Source organism: Cetorhinus maximus, chromosome 4 (genome assembly GCF_964194155.1).
Source record: "Cetorhinus maximus chromosome 4, sCetMax3.hap1.1, whole genome shotgun sequence".
In the NCBI taxonomy this organism is placed as follows: Eukaryota; Metazoa; Chordata; class Chondrichthyes; order Lamniformes; family Cetorhinidae; genus Cetorhinus; species Cetorhinus maximus.
The window spans coordinates 48,005,238-48,027,223 of NC_135882.1; the positions used below are offsets into that span (position 1 = coordinate 48,005,238).

The 21,986-nt window shown below is 44.5% G+C and overlaps 1 protein-coding gene across 1 annotated transcript in view; it reads right to left on the bottom strand.

Moving 5' to 3' along the window:
• Window positions 1-21,986, bottom strand: part of pou6f2 (POU class 6 homeobox 2) — an 821,005-nt gene that overhangs the window by 514,139 nt on the left and 284,880 nt on the right. Inside the window, exon 4 of the mRNA XM_078540141.1 lies at window positions 13,590-13,681. Within this exon, the coding sequence (XP_078396267.1) occupies window positions 13,590-13,681 (92 nt within the window). The remainder of the gene's footprint in view (window positions 1-13,589; window positions 13,682-21,986) is intronic.

Below are 21,986 nucleotides of genomic sequence, written 5' to 3' on the forward strand. Positions count from 1 at the left end.
TAAGCAAACTGAACCTTGTACTAGGGGCATGTTTAAACACTAACTCATAAGGTGAGCAACCTGTTGTAGACTGTGGGGTTATTTTGTTAGACAGCAGAAAATTGTCTAGCCCATATCGAAACGAAATGTAGAAATGATTGCCTGGCTTGTCACCCAACAAATACTTCTGCAAAGACTTCTTCACAATCTGTACACTTCTTTCGGCAACACCATTCAATGCTGGGTGATATGGTAGTATTAGACTGTGTTGGACTCCATTCTTACTTAGAAATATTTTAAACTCTTCTGACATTAACTGTAAACCATTATCTGGCACCAACACTTCTGGCAACTGACAAATTGTAAACTAACTTCTCAAAACCTCAATAGTTTTGACACTTGTAGCACTGGGCATGGACGCAACATTTATCACTTGCTGTCACTATCAATCAAAGCAAGGAACTCTTTCCATTCCATTTCAAATAAATTAACATGTACTCGTTCCCATGTGTTTCTTGAGTTTGACCATGGAATGAAAGGCACCTTAGTTGGATCATTTCTCCTTCTGAGACACACTTCACAACTGTTCACAAACTCGTCAATATCTCTATCTACCTTTGGATACCAAAAATAGCTTTCTGCTGCTGCTTTAATATGGACAATCCCTGTGTGCTTTTCATGAAGTTCCTCGAAAAATCTCTCCCTAAACCTTAGTGCTATAATAACTCTTAAACCTCATAGGAGACAACCTTGATCTACATTTAGCTCATTTCTATGTGTGAAATACTCCTGCAATTTCTCATCATCACACTCTTTACGTCAGCTATTCATGACATAATTGAGCACTTTACTGAGCACCACTTCTTGCGAGTTTCTTCACTAATTTCTCTGGCAAACACTGACATGTCATTTATGTATGTAAAGTAATTCATAGGTAATTTAGTAGCTAGAAATGAATCAGTCTTTAAGGGAAATCTCGAAGGAATATCCAAATTTCCATAATCTGCTGACATATGATATTTAATATCATACTGATGGCTAATTTTATCATTTGGTTCTCCTTGCTCAAAGACCACTTTGTGATCGCTTTGCACTTTCTCAATGTCAGATGTTCTCTAACTGATTCCTACTATACTTAACTCAGCCAAGTTCAACTGTAATTTCGTACATAAGCCAATTCCTTCCCATCAGGAGACTTTGTTCCCTCCTACTACTACCAAAGGAAAGTTATAGGACTTATTATTGTATTCCACCCTAACAACACTAACTTGACCTAGCACTGGAATACTGTCATTGGAGTAACTAGTCAGTTTCACACCAATTTTACATAAAGGAATATGACTTAGAAACTTCTTGTACTCTCCTGAGATAATAGACACGGCAGCAGCTGTATCAACGATGAATTAAGTTGTGAATCTGACTTTCATTTCTACTGTGGGCACTGAAATTTTATCTTCATCTTTATTACGCTCACCTTCCATGAGCTTTTTTATTTGCTGTTTGACTCTTGATCCTCCTGCTCGATAAAATCAACTTCTGTTTTCATAACTATCATATGTACATTTGAGGATTTCCAGACTCCTGAACTAGCTTTAGATGTACTACAACATTGACTTGGTGATGGCTGTGACCTGGAGCTTCACCACAATCTGGAGCATTGCTGTTTCCTCTATTCCTGCATGTCGTCTGGATATGACCGACTTACCCACAGGCATAGCATTTCGATTGGAAAGGGGGGCATTTAAATAGTTGGTGACTACCATGGAACAGTAACATCTAAATTTCTGACTCTGAGACTGTGAACTAGGCTGCCATGGCCTGTAGTTCGCTGAAATCCGGTGGACCTACCCTCTGGCTCAGGAAAAAAAACTCTCTTGTAATTTGCAACTATCTTTCTGCCATTTCCGTGGCTGTGGCCTCATCACGGGCCTCCTTCCACTTCAGCTTATTACTTTGCGCAAAAGCTTGGCCTGGATTTTATTGTTCTTCAGGCCTCCTCCAAACGTGTCACTAATTGATTTCTAAGTTCGCACCATACCTAGAGTAGTGAGAAAGTTTCTTTAATTTGAGAATGTAATCTGCAAAACATGGCAACTGATTCCTTTTACAGAATGCAACTCTCAGTGTAATCTCATTTTTAGTCGTGCCATAGTATAAATCCAGAATCTCATTAATATCAGAATTGTCTATAGTACTGGAGTCTCAGTTAACATTGGTTAGACACTGCCTCGAGAGCATCTGGTCCTATCAAGGTGAGGGAAATACTCAGTTTTTACATTTACATCCTTGTCTCCTGTTTTATTCGCTTCAGCCAAATGTGTAACCATGGTTCAAAATTACACCTATCCTCTTTGTTGAGGTTGAATTCTCCCATTGTCCCCAAATATACCTACAGTGTCATCTTTTCAATTATGTAATGTGCTGACTCACTGTGCACCAGAATATGATATACACAAGAAGCAATCTTTCAAATTGCTCAAACATCCTCAAAATCAACTTTAGGAGTTCCAAAATTTTTCACAATGTTCTTCAGTCCTTAACTTCTCAAATGAAACAAAAAAGAAAATTCCATCCATGCTTTGTTGTCATCTTTCTATAGTGTATTGCACTGAGTAAGACTAACATATGCAGGCAGCCATTATTGAACTAACTTTATGTACACCTCCCAACAGAAGGGGCAGTAGAAAAGGCAATGTACCAAAATTCTCAGATCTTGCAATATACTCAGCTTCACCTGTGCATAAGGGATGAATTTAATCCCAAAATCAGGTGTTTGGGGTTGATTGAAAATCTAAAATTTTCTAAGTTTCAAACCTGACCTCAACCCATCTACAACCCACAAACTTCTGATTTAACAGAGGCGAGACAGCTGGCAGTCATCCCAGCTTCCAGGAGGCATGTATCAATTTAAATATTTAATGGGGCTTGCACCCTCGTGTATTATCCTGGGTGGCCGGGTTTCCGAGGCCTCAGGACGTCTGGCATTTCAAGGGAGGTGAGCAGAGCATTGGGGAGAAGGCAAGTGCCTTTACAGCACTGTTTTGGGTCAGGAGGAGCAGGAATCTTTCGGCCAGCAACACCACCCACACCCTTAATCACCCATCCAAGCTTACTTTCTTCCCTTGAATTGGAGCCACCCAATACTAAAGACTACCCAAGGCAGGGGTTGGACCTTCCACACTTTCAGCAGCAGTTACAGGTTCCCGCCAGCGGCTGTGGACTACTCCAAAGTGCTCCCCACCCAACTGGAAGTCAAGCCTGCCAATCAGGCTGGCTTCTGGGAGGGGGATCCTGGCCATGAGTTGGAACTCCACAGCACACGGAGAAACCAGATTTCCCATCAGAAAACAGCACCCCTACTATCCCCTACCGATGCAACCCACCCCTATCAAGATCAGGGATTTTCATTTTCCTCATACAACACTAAAATATGATATGTTAATATAATATATGCTTATTTCCTCTCCATAAACTATATTTCATACTTGAAAATTTTGACTCATGTATAATTTAACATATGTAATTTAAATTCCCTAGCCTGGATTTTAACCTGGCTAGTATGGTGAGTGCATGGGTTGAAACTGGAGGTGATTTGTCTATTCCCCTGGAGCATGGGGCCCAGGAGATTTTAACTCTTGTGCCTCATTTTAATGTCCTCTTACTGACTTCCACCCAAAGTTGGAGAGGGTAGTGTAGAGACCAAGGACAGGGGCAGCAGATTGTGTTATGGCCCAGGGAAATAGTCTGATAGCACCTGACAAGGTAATTGATGAGGGTTAAGACTATTATGGCTGGGGAGGGAGTCGGGAGATGGGGTGGTAGGGGGGCAAGGCCAGGCCTTGGGAAAAGGATGCCCAAGGTTTCCTTCTTAAACCAGGAGAGCTGCTCCTGCTGTTCTTGGGGGAGGCAATGGCGTAGTGGTGTTGTCGCTGGACTAGTAATCCAGAGACCCAGGGTAATGCTCTGAGGACCCGGGTTTGAATCCCGTCACGGCAGATGGGGGAATTTGAATTCAATAAATATCTGGAATTAGAAGTCTAATGATGACCATGAAACCATTGTTGATGTTGTAAAAACCCACCCGGTTCACGAATATAAAGGAAATTAAATCTGTCATCCTTACCTGGTCTGGCCTACATGTGACTCCAGACCCACAGCAATATGGTTGACTTGGTTGACTCTTACATGCCCTCTGAAATGGCCTAGCAAGCCACTCAGTTCTAACAAACCACTACAAAGTCACAAAAAAGGAATGAAACTGGACATTGACTTAGGCACCGGAAACGACAACGGCAATCGCAGCCCTGTCGACCCTGTAAAGTTCTGCTTACTAACATCAGGGGGCTAGTGCCAAAATTGGGGGAGCTGTTTCACAGACTAGTCAAGCAACAGCTCAGTCACCCTCACTAATCATACCTTACAGATAATGTCCTAGACTCCACCATTACCATCCCTGGCTATGTCCTGTCCCATCGGCAGGACAGACCCAGCAGAGGTCGTGGCACAGCGGTATACTGTCGGGGGGGAGTTGCCCTCAACATTGACTTCAGACCCCATGAAGTCTCATGGCATCAGGTCAGGTCAAACACGCACAAGGAAACCTCCGGCCGATTACCACGTACCGCCCTCCCTCAGCTGATGAATCAGTGCTCCTCCATGTTCAACATCACTTGTATTCTGGGTGGGGGGGCTTCAGTATCCATCACCAAGAGCGGCTTGGTAGCACCACTACTGACCGAGCTGGCCAAGTCCTAAATGACATAGCTGCTAGACTTGGTCTGCGACAGGTAGTGAGGGAACTGACAAGAGGGAAAATCATATTTGTCCTCATCCTCACCAACCTGCCTGCCGCAGATGCATTTGTCCATGACAGTATTGGTAGGAGTGACCACCACACAGTCATTGTGGAGACAAAGTCCGGCCTTCACATTGAGGATACCCTTCATCGTGTTGTGTGGTACTACAACTGTGCTAAAGGGGATAAATTTTGAACAGATCTAGCAACTCAAGACTGGGCATCTATGAGGCACTGTGGGCTGTCAGCAGCAGCAGAACTGTACTCTAACACAATCTGTAACCTCATGGCCCGGCATATGCCCCACTCTACCATTACCATTGAGCCAGGGAATCAACCCTGGTTCAATAAAGAGTGCAGGAGGGCATGCCAGGAGCAGCATCAGGCATACCCAAAAATAAGGTGTCAACTTGGTGAAGCTATAATACAGGACTACTTGCGTGCCAAACAGCATAAGCAGCAAGTGATAGACAGAGCTAAGCGATCCCATAACCAACAGATCAGACCTAAGCTCTGCAATCCTGCCACAGCCAGTCGTGAATGGTGGTGGACAATTAAGCAACTCACTGGAGGAGGAGGCTCCACAAATATCCCCATCCTCAACGATGGAGGAGACCAGCACATCAGTGCATAAGATAAGGCTGAAGCATTTGCAACAATCTTCAACCAGAAGTGCTGAGTGGATGATCCATCTCGGCCTCCTCCGAAGGTCCCCAGCATCACAGATGCCAGTCTTCAGCCAATTCGATTCACTCCACGTGATAACAAGAAACAGCTGAAGGCACTGGATACTACAAAGGCTATGGGCCCTGACAATATTCCAGCAATAGTACTGAAGACTTGTGCTCCAGGACTTGCCGCACCCCTAGCTAAGCTGTTCCAGTACAGCTACAACACTGGCATCTACCTGGCTATGTGGAAAATTGCCCAGGTATGCCCTGTAAACTAAAAGGAGGACAAATCCAACCCGGCTAATTACTGTCCCATCAGTCTACTCTCGATCATCAGTAAAGTAATGGAAGGGGTCATCAACAGTGCTATCAAGTGGCACTTGCTTAGCAATAACCTGCTCACTGATGTCCAGTTTGGGTTCTGCCAGGGCTATTCAGCTCCTGACCTCATTACAGCTTTGGTTCAAACATGGATATAAGAGTTGAACTCCCGAGGTGAGGTGAGAGTCACTGCCTTTGACACCAAGGCAGTATTTGACAGAGTGTGGTATCAAGGAGCCCTAGCAAAACTGGAGTTAATGGGAATCAGGGGGAAAACTCTCTGCTGGTTGGAGTCATACCTAGCACAAAGGAAGATAGTTGTGGTTTGTGGAGGTCATTCATCTCAGCTCCAGGATATCGCTGCAGGGGTTCCTCAGGGTAGTGTCCTCAGCCCAACCATCTTCAGCTGCTTCATCAATGACCTTCCTTCCATCATAAGATCAGAAGTGGAGATGTTCGCTGATGATTACACAATGTTCAGCACCATTCGCGACTCCTCAGATACTGAAGCAGTCCATGTCCAAATGCAGCAAGACCTAGACAATATCCTGGCTTGGGCTGACAAGTGGCAAGTAACATTCATGCCACACAAGTGTCAGGCAATGACCATCTCCAACAAGAGAGAATTCAACCATCGCCCCTTGATGTTCAATGGCATAACCATCACTGAATCCCCCACTATCAACATCCTGGGGGTTACCATTGACCAGAAACAGAACTGGACTAGGCAAATAAATACTGTGGCTACAACAGCAGGTCAGAGGCTAGGAATCGTGTGGCAAGTAACTCACCTCCTGACTCACCAAAGCCCGTCCTCCATCTACAAGGCGCAAGTCTGGAACTGATGGAATCCTCCACACTTGCCTGGATGAGTGAAGCTCCCACAGCACTGAAGGAGCTGGACACTATTCAGGACAAAGCAGTCCGCTTGATTGGCACCACATCCACAAACATTCACTCCCTCCACCACCGATGCACAATAGTAGCAGAGTATACCATCTACAAGATGCACTACAGGAATTCACCAAGGCTCCTTAGACAGCACTTTCCAATCCCACGACCGCTACCATTTAGAAGGACAAGGGCAGCAGATAAATGGGAACACCACCACCTGGAGGTTCCCCTCAAAGTCACTCACCATCCTGACTTGGAAATATATCGCTGTTCCTTCACTGTCGCTGAGTCAAAATCCTGGAACTCCCTCCCTAACAGCACTTTGGGTGTACCTACACCACATGGACTGCAGCGGTTCAAGAAGGTAGCTCACCACCACCATCTCAAGGGCAACTAAGGATGGGCAATAAATGCTGGCCCAGCCAGCAAAGTCCACATCCTGTGAATGAATTAAAAAAAGGTACCTCATGAAAATTAAAAGAAATAGAGCTTATTTGAGCCTCTTCTGGCCTGATTCTACTTACCAGTGATTCTAAGAGTGTGCAAGCCTTGGTTGACCTGCAATTAAAATTGCAGTGCATTGCAATTATGCCATTACACTGCATCCTTGCCTCTCTAATTAGATCTATGCTTTTCTCAGTCGGCCTGAAGCCAAAACATTGCCACTAAATGGTGTCTCATAAACGGTTTGGCTCATTCACATTCATCATTTTATCTCCTGGCCCTGCTGCCTGCCTGCCAGGCTGGGTAAAAATCTCACCTCCTGTATCGATATATCTAAAGATGAATGAGCAGTGAGATGATCACTGAAATCTCTGGCTGCAAGGCATTATTATGATCCTGAAACAAAAACAAAAATTGCTGGAAAAACTCAGCAGGTCCAACAGCACCTATGGAGAGAACGACAGAGTCAACGTTTCGAGTCCAGATGACTCTTCTTCAGAACTAAAGAGAAGTAGAAACGTAGTAAAATATATACTGTTTAAGGGGGTGGGACAGATGAAGCTAGATTTTTCCTGCTGAGTTTTTCCAGCAATTTTTGTTTTTGTTTCAGGATTCCAGCAGCTGCAGTATTTTGCTTATATCTTCGTATTGTTGTGGTCCTCCTTCTTCTGCTGCATATTCTCCTTTTCCCTGCTTTCCTCATTTGATTGAGACCCCTTCTATTGTTCCTCCGCTTAAGTCTATATGCAGGCTTGTCTGTAATGTGGGGTTATGTACCATGCAGCACATCACTACAATGTGGGAGACTAAATCCGGGACATACTGCAATGAGCTCTCCTCACCCTGGACTAGTCAAGGTCTTTGAACCTCTGCTTTAGCATTCCTATGGTGCATCCTATAATTACTCTGATTGTCTTCAGCTTGGATTATATTTGTGCTGCTTGGGCGTGGTGGCACGGTCTCAGGGTGTCATTAGCTATGGCTGTAGGAGGCATTTCTTGGCACCCAATAGCCATCCTGTCATATTTCCCAAAGGATCGAATACTGTGGAGATGGTTGACTGTCTCAGGATAAATTCTCTGAGGTAGTTCCCTGGGTACTTTGTATGCACATGTATGATAATGTTCCTGTGATCGGCCAATGGTTGCATATATGGAGTGGTGTCCTGATGATGGTGGTTCCTGATGGTAATGTGTTTCCAGTCAATGATGCCCTGCACATGAGGGATGCCAGCTAGTGCTGAAAAGCTTAGCTCTCTCATGTCCACTGCCGAGGTTAATAGGAAAGATGATGCACTGACAAACAGGTGTCAGTGACCTACTTAATGCAGCTGTGTATTGAAGGCTGGGAGATGTGGCAGATGACCCCAGTAACAGCCTGGAAGAAAGTCAGACCTGTGGCAACTTCAACAACCATTGGCAAAACATGTCCCCAGGGCCAGTAAGCAACAGGTACTGTTCCAAGAAGCTGTAGAGGTCTATAACAGCCTGGCCAGGCAAGCACAGACTCTTCCTGTATTGATTCTCAGGTAGATCCAAAAAGGTGACCTGCAGGGCTACATATGGCCTGCTCTGAGGCGCAGCTGCTGCCAACACTGCTGCACCACCTCCTCTAATTCCTGCTTCATCCGGAATAAAGTAGCAATACTTGTACACATAGTAAATCAGGAGGCAAAAAAAAGTGTGAAAGTAATGATCTGGAAGCTGCAAACTCTCTTGGAAAGCGCATCAGCAAAAATCCTTTGATCCAGTAAGGTCTTGCACAGCAGTCCCACCAGGTTTTACTGGTGGATCTGGGGTTGGGTAGGGAATCTACAGATTTTAGCTAAAATCATGTTGGTGTCTGGGTGATAACATTGGAGGTTGACTTTAATGCCTGCCTAGGGTAGGCACCTGCCTTGAGTCCGAAACATCATCAGTTAAGATGGCCGCAGAGTGGGACAGGAATAGTTTAGGAATTGTGTGACAAGTATCCATGCAAGATTTTAAGAACCCAACCCATTCCTGCACTGCTCCTGCCAGGTGGGCTAAGTTAAAATCGCACCTTTATTGAGCAATGTTTTAGATGAAGTACAAGTGTGTATATAAATACTATAAATGCACAACTATGAAGAGCAAACCATACAAATTAATGCCTGCTTTTTGTGTGCTAGATGTGCCCTTAGACCCCCGCATCAGCGTGCGTGCAGTGAATGGCTGCAGGGACTGGTACAACAGGTGCTGAAGGAATCTTGCTGAGTTTGAGGCTTCTGCACAAAGCAGCTGCTCCCAGGCATGAATGCACCTGTAGGCATTTGCCTTAGAATACATCAGGCCGTAACTTCCACTGCATTGCAATCAGCATCAATTGTCACTCCGTGCCCAATTACTTTACATGATTTTTCTTACGAGCCTGTCTCGCCTGACCTTCCAACTCAGGCTGGGCAAGATCCAGGCAGTGCAGCTCGACTCTAAGGCCCAGCGTCGAAGTCCAGCACCGTTGAAGTAAGGAGGGCATGTCCCCTTTTTTACAGCATTGCTGCTGTAAGCCAGATAAGGAAAAGGTCCCATTGAAATTTAAAGGTCCTTGGGAGAAGGTAAATGGATAGGATTTGTGGGTTGGGGAGATCGGAGGCCTGGGTGGGTGGTCAGAGGTGGGGAGTTGGGGCTCGGGGGTGAGGGGTTTGACCTTGGGGCAGGGGGAGGGTTGTGGTGGGGGGAGGGGTCGGGTGAATCGGACCTCGGGAAGGCGCGCGGGGTTTGGTCCACGGAGGGGGTGGGGGGGGTCAAATCTCGGCAGATGCAGGAGTTGGACCTCAGGGAGTTCAGACATCTAGTGGGGTGCGGTTTGGGGGGATTGTGTGGGATGCTGGGCCTGTTGGGTGATGGGGGTGGATCATGTTGGGGGGGGGTCGAGTTGGGCCATGGGGGGTGTTGGGCCTTGGCCAGGCTGGGTTGGGTATGGGGTGGGATTTGGGTCAGGTTGGTGGGGGGGTCAGGTCGTATCATGAGGGGTTGGGTCAGGTCATGTTGGGGGGGGCGGGTCCGGGGGTTGGGGTCGGGTCGTTGTGGGGGGGTCGGGCCTCAGGTGTGTGTGTGGGTGAGTCAGTCCTGTGGAGGGCGGTGGGGGGGAGGGAGGAGTCCCGTGTGGGCGGGGGGAATCCCGAGGGGGGTCAGGGGAATGTGGAATACCATGGAGGGATGGGGGTGTGGGGGGGTCAATAGTTACCCAGAAGTTAGAAGAAATTTTAATTCTTTTAACATTTTCTGAGTAACTATTGGTGTAATCCTGTTGGAACCATTCGAAGTTTGCAATTTAAATTGTACTTTCAGATGGTTGCCAGCGTAGGGCAATTGCCCAGAGGAAGTGTGCGCATCTGGGCAATTGCCGTGCAAACCGTTACCTGTGAAGTTCCGAGAGGGGCCCCCCAGCCCATTTTTGGGGGAACCCCCCAATCCAATGCTGGGAAGCTCGCAAATTACTGCCCATCGTGTCTTGGAGAATGAACAGAAGCCACGCAGAACAGGGCAAGCTGCTGAAAGAGGGAGAAGGAGGAGCAGGAGAAGGATTTTCAACAGGAAACCATATTCACCCAGGGTATTCAGCGAGCGGTTTTCCTGCTTGCACCTTGGTGTGGAACAATGTGTGATAAGTCTGTACTTCACTAAGGACGTCCTCACTGAAATCTGCCACCTGCTGCAGCCACAACTTAGAGCAGGGCAAGAACTGCATTGCACTCCAGTTGCTGTGAAGGTGACCACGTCAATGAACTTTTGTGCGTCTGGCTCCTTCTAGGTTGGAGTTGGATATATTTGGAACATCTCATAGTTTGCTATCCACTGTTGCATAAGGCAACACTAGGCTCTTAACTCAGTGAGAGTTAACTACATTTCATTTTCAGTTGTCTTACCATGTGCAGATCCTGCCTCTATGCTATCGTCCAAATTAGGTATAGTGCAAGTATCTGAGCTGATGGCTGCTAGCGTGAAATCGAATGATGGTGTGTGTTCATCATTACTCTCTTCTTGTTGTTCCTCCACTACCCAGCAAGGATGCATTTCTTAAAAGAAGAAAGGCGCAAGGCTGAGGCTGTGGTGTAGTGAGGGGGCAAAGTGAAAGGTGCAGGCTTATACCAGCTGTAGATCGAAATTCAGAAGATTGTATGGTGTGAGTAGAAGTTGGGTGTGAGAAGGAGGATTAGGTTCAAGGTCTCAGTAACTGGCACCCCAATAATAGCCAACGCCTTTTCCTCCATGAGTGTTAGGACATGCAGGCATACCCACCCTCTCTGGTTAGCTCCTGCTACCTCTGGTTGTGTGCCACCTTGTCCTTCAGGAGAGAAGGAAGCGTGCCAGTGAGTGTTGTGCATTGAGCAGTGTCTGAGGCTAGTGGTGCAGTTGGGATACGGGTTGTGAAGATGCATTCACTGACCTTGACTACGAATGTGAGGCATCCAACTTCTTGCGGTATTGCATTCAGGTCCTTGGAGATTTTTGATTCTTGGCATTAACCCATTGGTATTTTCTCCCACTGTCTTCTAAATGTGTGAGTGAAGGATTTCCTGTCTCCCTCCAGACACAGGATACCTCTCCTCCTTTCCACCATCTCCACCCTGAATGCAGCATCTGAAAACCTTGGAGCCCACGCTCTCCTATGTTCTTTAATGCTTCACAGGTCAGATTCACTTCCTGTGTGACTGTCACCACCTGCTCCAGCCACAATGCGCCTCCCCTTTAAGAGATGCAGGCTAGCTTTAAGTAGTGCTGGCCACTTATGATATTAACCCCTGCTCAGGGTCCAGTTAAACAACAGTACAGTTAGTGCTGGTTGGACATTAAAGTCATTCAAGTACATGCAGCAGCAAGTTTGTGTGCATCCTGCATCGCAATCAATGGATGTGAATTAATTGTGCATATCTCCATGCCTGTTTTGTGGGGTATCAAATTTAGGCCCCCTGTGTGTTTTTGTGGAGAGAAGGGAGAGAAAGGCTTTTTAATGTCCCTGTTGACCAGTTTCTCCTCAATCCCCAACTATAATTCAAATATGTTAGCACAAAGGTTTTTGATTTAAATTCTGTCGTATATTTAAACAAACGAGTGCTAAACTGCCACATTAAGGTGTATTGATTTTCTGCACTGTGGTAGGCAAAAATGCATTCAACATCAGTGTACAGAACTGTGAACAGGCTCAATGGAAGTAGACATACAAACTTGACAAATATGAATGATACCTTTGAGAGCAGTGTGTTGTTTGCATGTGAATCCTTGACGCACATCGATATACTACGGTTTACCCTTTTAGTTAGGTTCAAAACTATTCAGCAATAACACAAGAAAATCAAAACTGGTAATTTGTTATCTAATAAGACCGCCTATTCTGGGATGGTACATATGACTCCTTGTGCCTGGCTAACCAGCTCTTGAAACTCAGGTAATGTAACACTGCTGGTGCTTAGTCATTGGTTGCCTGTTTGTTTGGCTGAATTTTGTGATCCTGGATAGTTGGAACAAGCTGTTCTTAATGTTGTTGTCTCATTGATGGATCAATCTTGAATCACAATACTAAGAGCTATTGGTATCTCCAAATATCTGAAAATTAGTGCAACTTGGATTTAGACTTCATGGTCAAATAAATTTTCATAGGCTGGTGGGGGTGGTGGGATGCATAGGGAGATCAAAAACCTGGGAAAGGAATTAGAGACCCTTGGGATCGGTGGAGAGGAGGGGGTGCTTGGGGGGTGCACAGGGAGATGTGAGGTCTCGTGGGAAAGATCATGGGATGGGTGCCCAATCACAGGGGTTACCCAGGCATACAAGCTGGATCCAGCAGGTGCGTGATAAAGGCCCTTGACTGCTGAATCCATTAGCCTTAGTGGCTAACAGGTTTCCTCCAGCTATCCATAACTAAATTCCAAAAATAGAATAAGAATAAGGCTTGCAGCCTCATCATATTATTTGGAGCGTTAGCTCACATCCTTGGAGCAGATTGGGAGCCCACCTACCTTACTATCTCCTTTAAGCCGGAAGTGATTGGGTTGGTCCCTCTGCCTGACCCAAACCTGCTTGTTATTTGTGGTTTAAACAACCCCTATGTCACCAAGGGGCAGCATGTTGATGATAAAGTCTATGTGGCCAAGGCTAAATTGTAGGGAAGTCCAGAGGTATCAAGAACAGGAAGGCAGATATTGCCGGAGGTCATCTGGCTATAATTGATAGGTAAGATTAGAACCTGGTAATCGTCCTTGAAATTCACAGTGACACCTTACAATTCCTTGTGCAAATATCTGGAAATTAATTTACCTGGGACTTCGGATGCAAAAAATCTAGCTCATTGTTTCTTACTCATGCAGTGATTTTGGACAATGAGCCATGGCAATCATACAGTAATCTAACAGCATTGGAAGAGAAAAATACATTTCTTACTGGAACATTGATTTGCATTTGTACACGTTCAAAAACAAATCAAGTAGGTAAATTCTCTTCTCTGTAAAATTGTAATCTACTAACCTGTGCCCCGACTGAAAAAGAAGGATGCGTTTGGCTAGGCTGGTGTTGGTCAGTTGTGCCGGTTTCAGAATGTGTCGAGCTTCCTCTGGTCCCTGAAACCCAAACAGAAGTTCCACTAAATATCCACCAGTATTTTCTATTTATGATGTCACACACATACACAGCTACTTCTTGTTGCTAAAGTACCATATTCAGCTGGTTCATGAGGATCTCAAATTATTGCTCGGTTGCTCCATAAATCCATTAGACCCACTGAGTATCGAAACAAGTCAGCAATATCATGTAATGCTTACAACACCCATCTTATTGAGGAGGATGCATTAATCCGACATATAAAATGGAAGCTGAAGCACTCAATGGGTTTTCAGCTACTCCAGAGATAGTAGCACATGAAGTAGCACGTTAAGCATTCCAGCCTCACCAGTTCAGTTAGTAAATTCAATCTTGTGCTGATGTAAGAATAATTAGCAAGCTGAGTAAAATATTTGATTATAATAACTGACCAGGGGCAACAACTGGAAATTACTCACACATAAAAAGCAATGCGTGCCTGTGTATTTCCAAACTCACAGGCAGACGCACACACACAATAGAGTAACTGATAATGTGCCAAGTCAGGTGTTTCATGCTTTGCCTCTCAGGTGCAAACATTTTTTAATATTACTGTAATAAAGTAAATACTAAGCGTTGACAAAATACAAGTAATCAACAGAACATAGCATTTAACATGGTTATATCTTCAATATTATGTGCTACATTAGGGCTCTTTTACAATTAAATTAAATTAAGTTTTCACCAGCTCTCCTATATCATATCTATTTTTTTATTCATTTATGGGATGTGGGTGTTGCTGGCTAGACCTGCATTTATTTCCCATCCCTAATTTCCCTTGAGATGGTGGTGGTGAGCTGCCTTCTTGAACCACTGCAGTCCATGTGGCGTAGGGACACCCACATTGCTGTTAGGGAGGGAGTTCCAGGATTTTGACCCAGCGACAGTAAAGGAACGGCTATATATTTCCAAGTTAGGATCATGAGTGACTTGGAGAGGAACTTTCAGGTGGTGGTGTTCCCATGTGTCTGCTGCCCTTGTCCTTCTAGATGGTTGCGGTCATGGGTTTGGAAGGTGCTGCCTAAGGAGCCTTGATGAATTCCTGCAGTGCATCTTGTAGATGGTACACACTGCTGCCACTGTTCGTTGGTGGTGGAAGGAGCGAATGTTTGTGGATGGGCTGCCAATCAAACGGGCTGCTTTGTCCTGGATGGTGTGAGGCTTCTGAGTGTTGTTGGAGCTGCACTAATCCAGGCAAGTGGAGAGTATTCCATCACACTCCTGACTTGTGCCTTGTAGATGAAGGACAGGCTTTGGGGAGTCAGGAGGTGAGTTACTCACCCCAGGATTCCTAGCCTCTGACCAGCTCCTGTTGCCACAGTATTTATGTGCCTAGTCCAGTTCAGTTTCTGGTCAATGGTAATCCCCAGGATGTTGATAATAATCATGGGAAATAAATGGAACAAATTTAGAGGGTGCAGAAACAGAGAGCTCTGAGGGTTCACATGCAAAAATCTTTGAAGGTGGTGAGACAAGATGATAAGGCTAATAAGAAAAATGTATGGATCCAGGCCTTTATTAATAGAGACAGAGAGTACAAAAGCAAGGAAGTTATGCTGAACCTTTGTGAAACACTGGTTATGCCTCAGCTAGAGTATTATGTCCAGCTCTAGGCACCAAACTTTAGGAAAGACGGCAAGGCCTAAGAGAGGGTGCAGAGGAGATTTACTAGATTGGAACCTGGGAAAAGGAACTTCAGTTACATGGAGAGATGAGAGAAGCTGGGGTTCTCCTTAGAGCAGAAAGTTAGGGAAAATTTTGTGTTCAAGTGTTCAAAATTTAAACATAGAAAGGGAGAAATTGCTTCCACTGGCAGAAAGGTTGATAACCAGAGGACATAGATTTAAGATAATTGGCAAAATAAACAAAAGAGTGAGTGGGAGAATTTTCTTTAAGCAGCTATTTGTTATCTGGAATACACTGCCTTAAAGGATGGTGGAAGCAAATTCAATAGTAACTTTCAAAAGGGAATTAGATATATATTTGAAAAGTAAATATTTGCAGTGTTCTGTGAAAAGAGCAGGGAAGTGAGACTAATTGGATAGCACTTTCAAAAGTGGGCAAAGGCACAAAGGGCCAAAACCCCTTCTGTGCTGGAAGAATCTATGGCCTGAATCTTTGGCTTGGCAAACGGGGGCGGGGTACGCTCGCCGAGATGTAAAATGACGTGGGGCGATGTCGGGCGTGCGTTCCGACGTCACAGCACGTCATTTAGATTTTCAGAACTGTCAAAGGCCTATTAAGGCCATTGAAAAAGGCAATTAAGCAATTATCTGAGCTGCCCGTCCAACCTTAAGGTTGGCGGGCACGCGAAAGTCCATGCGGCCTTCGCATTTTTCATGGAGCCTCGTCCACGGGCGGGATGAGGCTTCATGAATGATTTTAAATTTTCACACAAATTTTTATTAAAATTAATATGCATGTCCCAGCTCATGTGGCAGTTTCACATGAGGGGACATGTCATAAAAATTATTTCTCCACTTTATTAACCTTTTAAAACTTAAAACTTATCTCCCTGAGGCACCTCTATGCTTTCCAGCAGCCCCCCCACCCGTCTTTGTGAGGCACATATGTAAAATAAAAGGTTCTCATTTCCGAGTCAAGGCCACCATTCTGAGCCTGGTTGCCCTGGTTGTGCGTGCGTGAAAGTGAGTACTCCTCACACAATCAACTCCCCCCTCCCCACTCACACAGGGAGTGCATAGCGCTTCCGGGTGCACGTCACACTAGGCAGGCCTTAATTGGGCCACCCACGTAAAATGGCGGCGCAGTCTGCGCCCGCCTGCGCCCGCCCCTGCACAACCACCTCCCCCACAACAGGGGGAAAATTCTACCCTATGATTCTATGAAACAGTGCATACTCTGTCTTACCATGAGAGGTGTCACATATATAAACAAAGACCTTGCAAACCTGATGCATTGACAATGCACTCCCACAATAACTTCAGGAGGAATATCATTCAGGAGGAATCCAGCTGGATGATCTTGAAATTAGGCTGGAACCCAGAAATACCAGATTCTAGGGTAGCATGGGAATTGGTCTAGGGGTGCTAGGTACTAGTAAGGGTAGTAGAGCAGCCAAACCAGCAGTGAAAGTGGGGTCGACCTGGGCAACCAGGCTCAGAATAGTGACCTTGACTCAGAAATGGGAACCTTTTATTTTACATACTAGTGCCTCACAAAGACGGGTGGGGTCGGTGGGGTGGGGGTGGGGGGGCTGCTGGAAGCAGTGGGTCACAGGGTTGGTAACATATTTATTGGCGGGACAACGGTTAGGTCAACATCACTAGCCATCCGTTCTTCAGCTAAACTTTCTAAGGATTGGCACTCCAAAGGTGTGGGTCCTCTCCACTTCCTTGCCTATCAGAGAACCTTCCTTTGACCTTGTGAACTAAGATGGTGTCAGAGATGAGGTTCCTGGTGGGGGAATCGCAGAAATTGTGCTGAGAAATGACACACAGATTTTCAGTGTCATTGAGCATTACTCTTGTTACTGATATCAGGGGCTGAATTTTCATAATAGAGTCGAGAATTATGAGTCAGGCCCATTCTTGACGTTGCATTCCTGAGTCCTGTATGAACCCTCATGCGAATGTAATTCCACCGCCCACCCCCCTCTCCCCCCACCCCCCCACCCTGGGAGTCGGGGTTGGGCAGGATTCAGGGCTACCGCCTCCCGAAGCAGGTCTGAGTGGGAACGGAGGCAGGCAAATGCTGAAGCGGGGAGATTATAAGGCCCACCTCTGTTCATTGGGACATTGGATCAGATCATTTGTGACTGTTAGGCCCCCAGCCCTCATCCCTTGCTTGTTCATACTCCCAAGCTTCCTCCATGTCCCCCATGTAGCCTCCATACCCACTCACCACTATGAACAGAGCTCATGAGTTGTATAATAGCATTGGGAAGTCTTTGAAATACTCATGAAATAAGTAAATAAACAAACATCTATTAAACTCCATTTGAAAAAGATTGCTCTGCTTATGAGCTCATAAAACTGTCAATCAAACACACAGCCAATCAAACTACCATTGAAAAAGCGCACTCCTTTTAAATGGTCTTAAAACTGTCAAAATAAACAAATAGCAATTCAATAAACCTCTTAAAACACATTAATCGCATAAATACTTATAAACCTGTCAATCAAACAAACCTCTCAGTCCCTTTCACAGCTGTATCAACAGCCCATGTTGAGCTAAATCCACCAGTGAGGTTTGGTGATTAGCCAAGCATTCATAAAGAGAATATGCTGCACAACTGTATAAACAAACCCTTCAGAGCTCATTACAGTGGTGTCTTTGAAGTTGCCAGAACAGATGACCATCTGTCATTTGTTTTCAAAGGCTCAACAGATGGAATTTCAAAGAGTCAGGCATCTGTTCAGCTATTTTAAGGCTCAGATGCCTGGACTTCAAATCAATGTAAAAATCAAAGCACAGGGTGCAGATGACACATTAATATCTGATTTTTAATACTGTTGAATACAAAAGAGCACTTTATCCACTGGAGAAAGTACTCTGTATCTGAAGACAGAATGCTGGTCAATTTAATGGTCATGAAATGCCATGTTTCCCATGTCAGTCAAAATGGCGACCAGTGGGAATCGCACGAGAAATTTAAGTTTAAGGTCCCCACTCCCTCACTCCTTCTCCATTTTCAGCTGCCCAATGTGAGCTTGCCCTGTGTCAAGAAAGAAAATCTGGCCCCACATCTTGATGTCACACATCAGGCGTCACATCTGTTTACATGCAAATTTTGAGTCACGCTTACACCTAATTGGCTGAAATTTTGTGTTTACAAAACAAAAATTGTCACCACTGCAAAATAGAGAATATACCTAGCAAACATAAATAAAACAGAGGTCAAACAGAGAATTACCAAAGAAGGCTGAAAATAACACATTAAGCTTGAAGGTCAGCAAAAATTAACAAATAAAGAACCAATCAAATCATATTAAATATTTTTGGAAAATCTTTTTAGCCACAATTTGTTTTCTTGGCTGTACTGAGCAATCACAGCTGGACCTAAGTTTTGTAACATAGTGAAGACGCAAACATCAAATTTTAAAAAGAAACAATAAAACCAACCTAAACAATGACATTTTCTGCAGTTGAATGTCACAAAGTGATTTCCATTGGAGTTTTGTGCATATGTGAAAAGTCTGAATCTTGAGTTCATGCTGGTTCCTAGAAATCACACTGTTAGTCAAGGATTCAGGTTTGTGGGCTTCATAAAATATAGGTCGGGGGGAATGTCCATGAATGTTTTTTCCACTCATCCACTGTAACTTTGGTGGAAGAACTGTGGAACCCCCTTTAGTATAATGGGGCTACAACAGGGCCCTTTTAACATTGCAAAAGAAAATTGGTTGGTCAATTCTTCATAATAGTGGCTTAGATCCCCTGGTGGACCCCACGACCAGTATGCACTAGCATTAGCTCCCTAACAAAGTCTAGGGCATAGGAACTTTATGACCCAGAGACCCTGATTAAGTCCTATCTCACCCATCCCTTCCATACATTCTCACACCTCCTCTCATCATTCACTCTGCCTACCCACTTTCAATCCAACTTACAAGGATGGCCATACCAGAAACCTCACCAAAAAATGCTTACTGCCTCTTTTTTGAGACCTCTTACATAGTTCTTTACATGTTCTTCCAATTCCACACTCCAGCAGTGTAACCTTTCAATGCTGTAAACTTTGATTAATCAATGAACAAGTTTGTCCATTTCCATTTATTTTTAAACCAATTGTAAAATCCCAATAAATTAATTGCTCATAATCTGCCAGTAATTATATCCCACACTGAGCAAAAGTGTCCCAGTGAACAACTTACATTTGTTGGGAGGTTTTACTATATTAAGGTTGTTACATAAATGAAAGTTGTTGTTGTTCAAGCTATTTATGATATTCCTTAGGGCAGTGAACGAAAACCTAACTGAGACACACAGTACCACAGGCTGACATTAATAACAGAAAGAACTAAAAGACACAGAAAAAGAGGCCCATTGGTGATTAAAGAGTCAAAAATAATGGACAAATAATTCAAAATATGAAAACTGTTATAAATCAGAGAACCTAAGTGGAATCTGTGCCCTGTTAAGCATCATTCTAATATGGTATCAGCACTCTCACCTCTGAAGGTTGTGGGTTCAAATCCACTCCAGTGATCTGAACACAGAATCTAGGCTGGCAGTACCGTGCAACAGTGAGGGAGTGCTGTGCTGTTAGAGGCGACATCTTTCAGGTGAAACCTTAAACTGATACCCAGTCAACCCTCTCAACTGAATGTAAGAAGCACAAGAGCATTCTCCCCTGTGCTATCCTTTTTAGGTCCAAAGTGGATGATCTCATATTGTCTCACATTGTAATTCATTTGTCACAGTTTTACCCATTCACTTAACCTGTGAATATCTCGCTTCCATCTGCACTATTTACAACCCGCCCTTCTTTGTCATATGCAAATTTGCATCATTAAGTTGTTAATAAACACAATGAATAATTGAAGCCCCAAAACAAGTTTTTCTAGGATACCAGGGGCTTCATTTTCATTCCAGGGGCGGCAACCCGATATGGGGACAAGCTCCGAGTCCTGACCCTGCATGGTGTGTTCCAGACACATCCAGTAGTATGTTTAAAGAAATGACCAATTAAAGGCCGGGGGCAGAAACACTGTCGAATTAAGGATGGAGAGTGGCTTCTGAGACAGATGAGCCAATGGCAGGCCCTCCAACACTCACAGATTGGTAGCCTCATGGGACAAAGTGGAAGCTGCCAATCTGAAGCTGGAGGGAGAGAGAGAGAGAGAGAAGACAGGTAAATCTTATTTATATTTAAAATGGCCACAGCTGCCTGGCGGTGATCTTGAAAGTGCAACCCCTCCATGGGATGGCCAGCAGCCCCAGCTGTGGCCTGACAGCCATTATGGGTGCATGGCGGGTGGGAGGGGGTGTTCCCTCGGTGGTTCAGATGCAGCTCCCCACACCACCTCAACCTTTCCAAAGCTGAGCCATCACATTGACCTGCACATGTTCCAGACTGGTGTGGGCTGCCCACCTGCCAACTGGAAATCCCAATTGGCACGGGAATGGAGTTTTAATGGGTCCCTTAAGTACATTAATTTGTTCTAAATTGGTTACACGCCACTTCAGGGCAGGTATCCATTCATAGCTCGACCTGGCCTCTCTGAGAACGGTTGTAATTGTGATGCCACATGGAAATGACATGGAGCCAAATTGCAGGACCGCCTACGTCCAATTCTGACCCTGACCGTCTTTGAAAATTCAGCCCTACTAGTCACATTCTGCCATTTAAGTTCCTGTTCATTATCCCTACTCTCTGACTCCTGCCCTTCAACCAATTTCCTGACCAGGTCAATATTTTGGCTTCAATTCCATGAGTTTCAATTTTACCTAGCAGTCTTTTATGAGTGACTTTATCAAATGCCTTCCAGAAGTCAATATAAATAATATCCATAGATATCAACTATTTTAGACATGTCTTCAAAAAATTCAACTCGTTTCATCAGGTATGATCTACCTTTGCAATCCCATGTTGGCACCCTCTGATCATCTGAAAATTTTCAAGGTGTTTAGTTTTATAGACTCTACTAATTTCCTGACAATAGATGAAAGACTAGCTGATCTATAGCTCCCTGGTTTCCATCTCTCATCTTTCATAAATAGCACAGTGAAATGTGCAATTTTCCAATTTAAAGGAATGGTTCCGAAATCGAGAGAAGTTTAGAAGATTACAGTTAGGTCATCGGCAATGTTCTCACATACTTCCTTTAAATCCTTCAATGGGAACCATCTGGTCCTAGGGATCTATCATTCTTTAATGCCATTATTTTCTTCATTACTGTTGTCTTGCTTACATTCATTCTGGTGAGTCCCTGTCCCTGATTCAATATTAGTTTCATTGGGATGTTTGGCACGTTGACTTCTCCCTCCTCTGTAAATACTGATGCAATCAACATGTCCGCATTTATGTATTTTCATTAATAATATCAGTTACCAGTTTCAAGGGGCCCACATTGCTCCTGACCAACTTATTTTTCCTAATACAACTGTGAAAATTTTTTGTGATGATTTTGATTTCTTTTGCAAGTTTGTTTTCATACTCCTTTTTGTAGCTCTTATTACTTGTTTTGTCAACTTTTGCTGTTCTTTGTATCTTTCCCATTCGTCAGCGTCTGTGCTACTTTTTGCATTTTTGTATACTTTTCCTCCTAGTTTTCTGGTGCCTCTTATCTCTTTAGTTGTCCATGGCTGTCTTTTCTGACA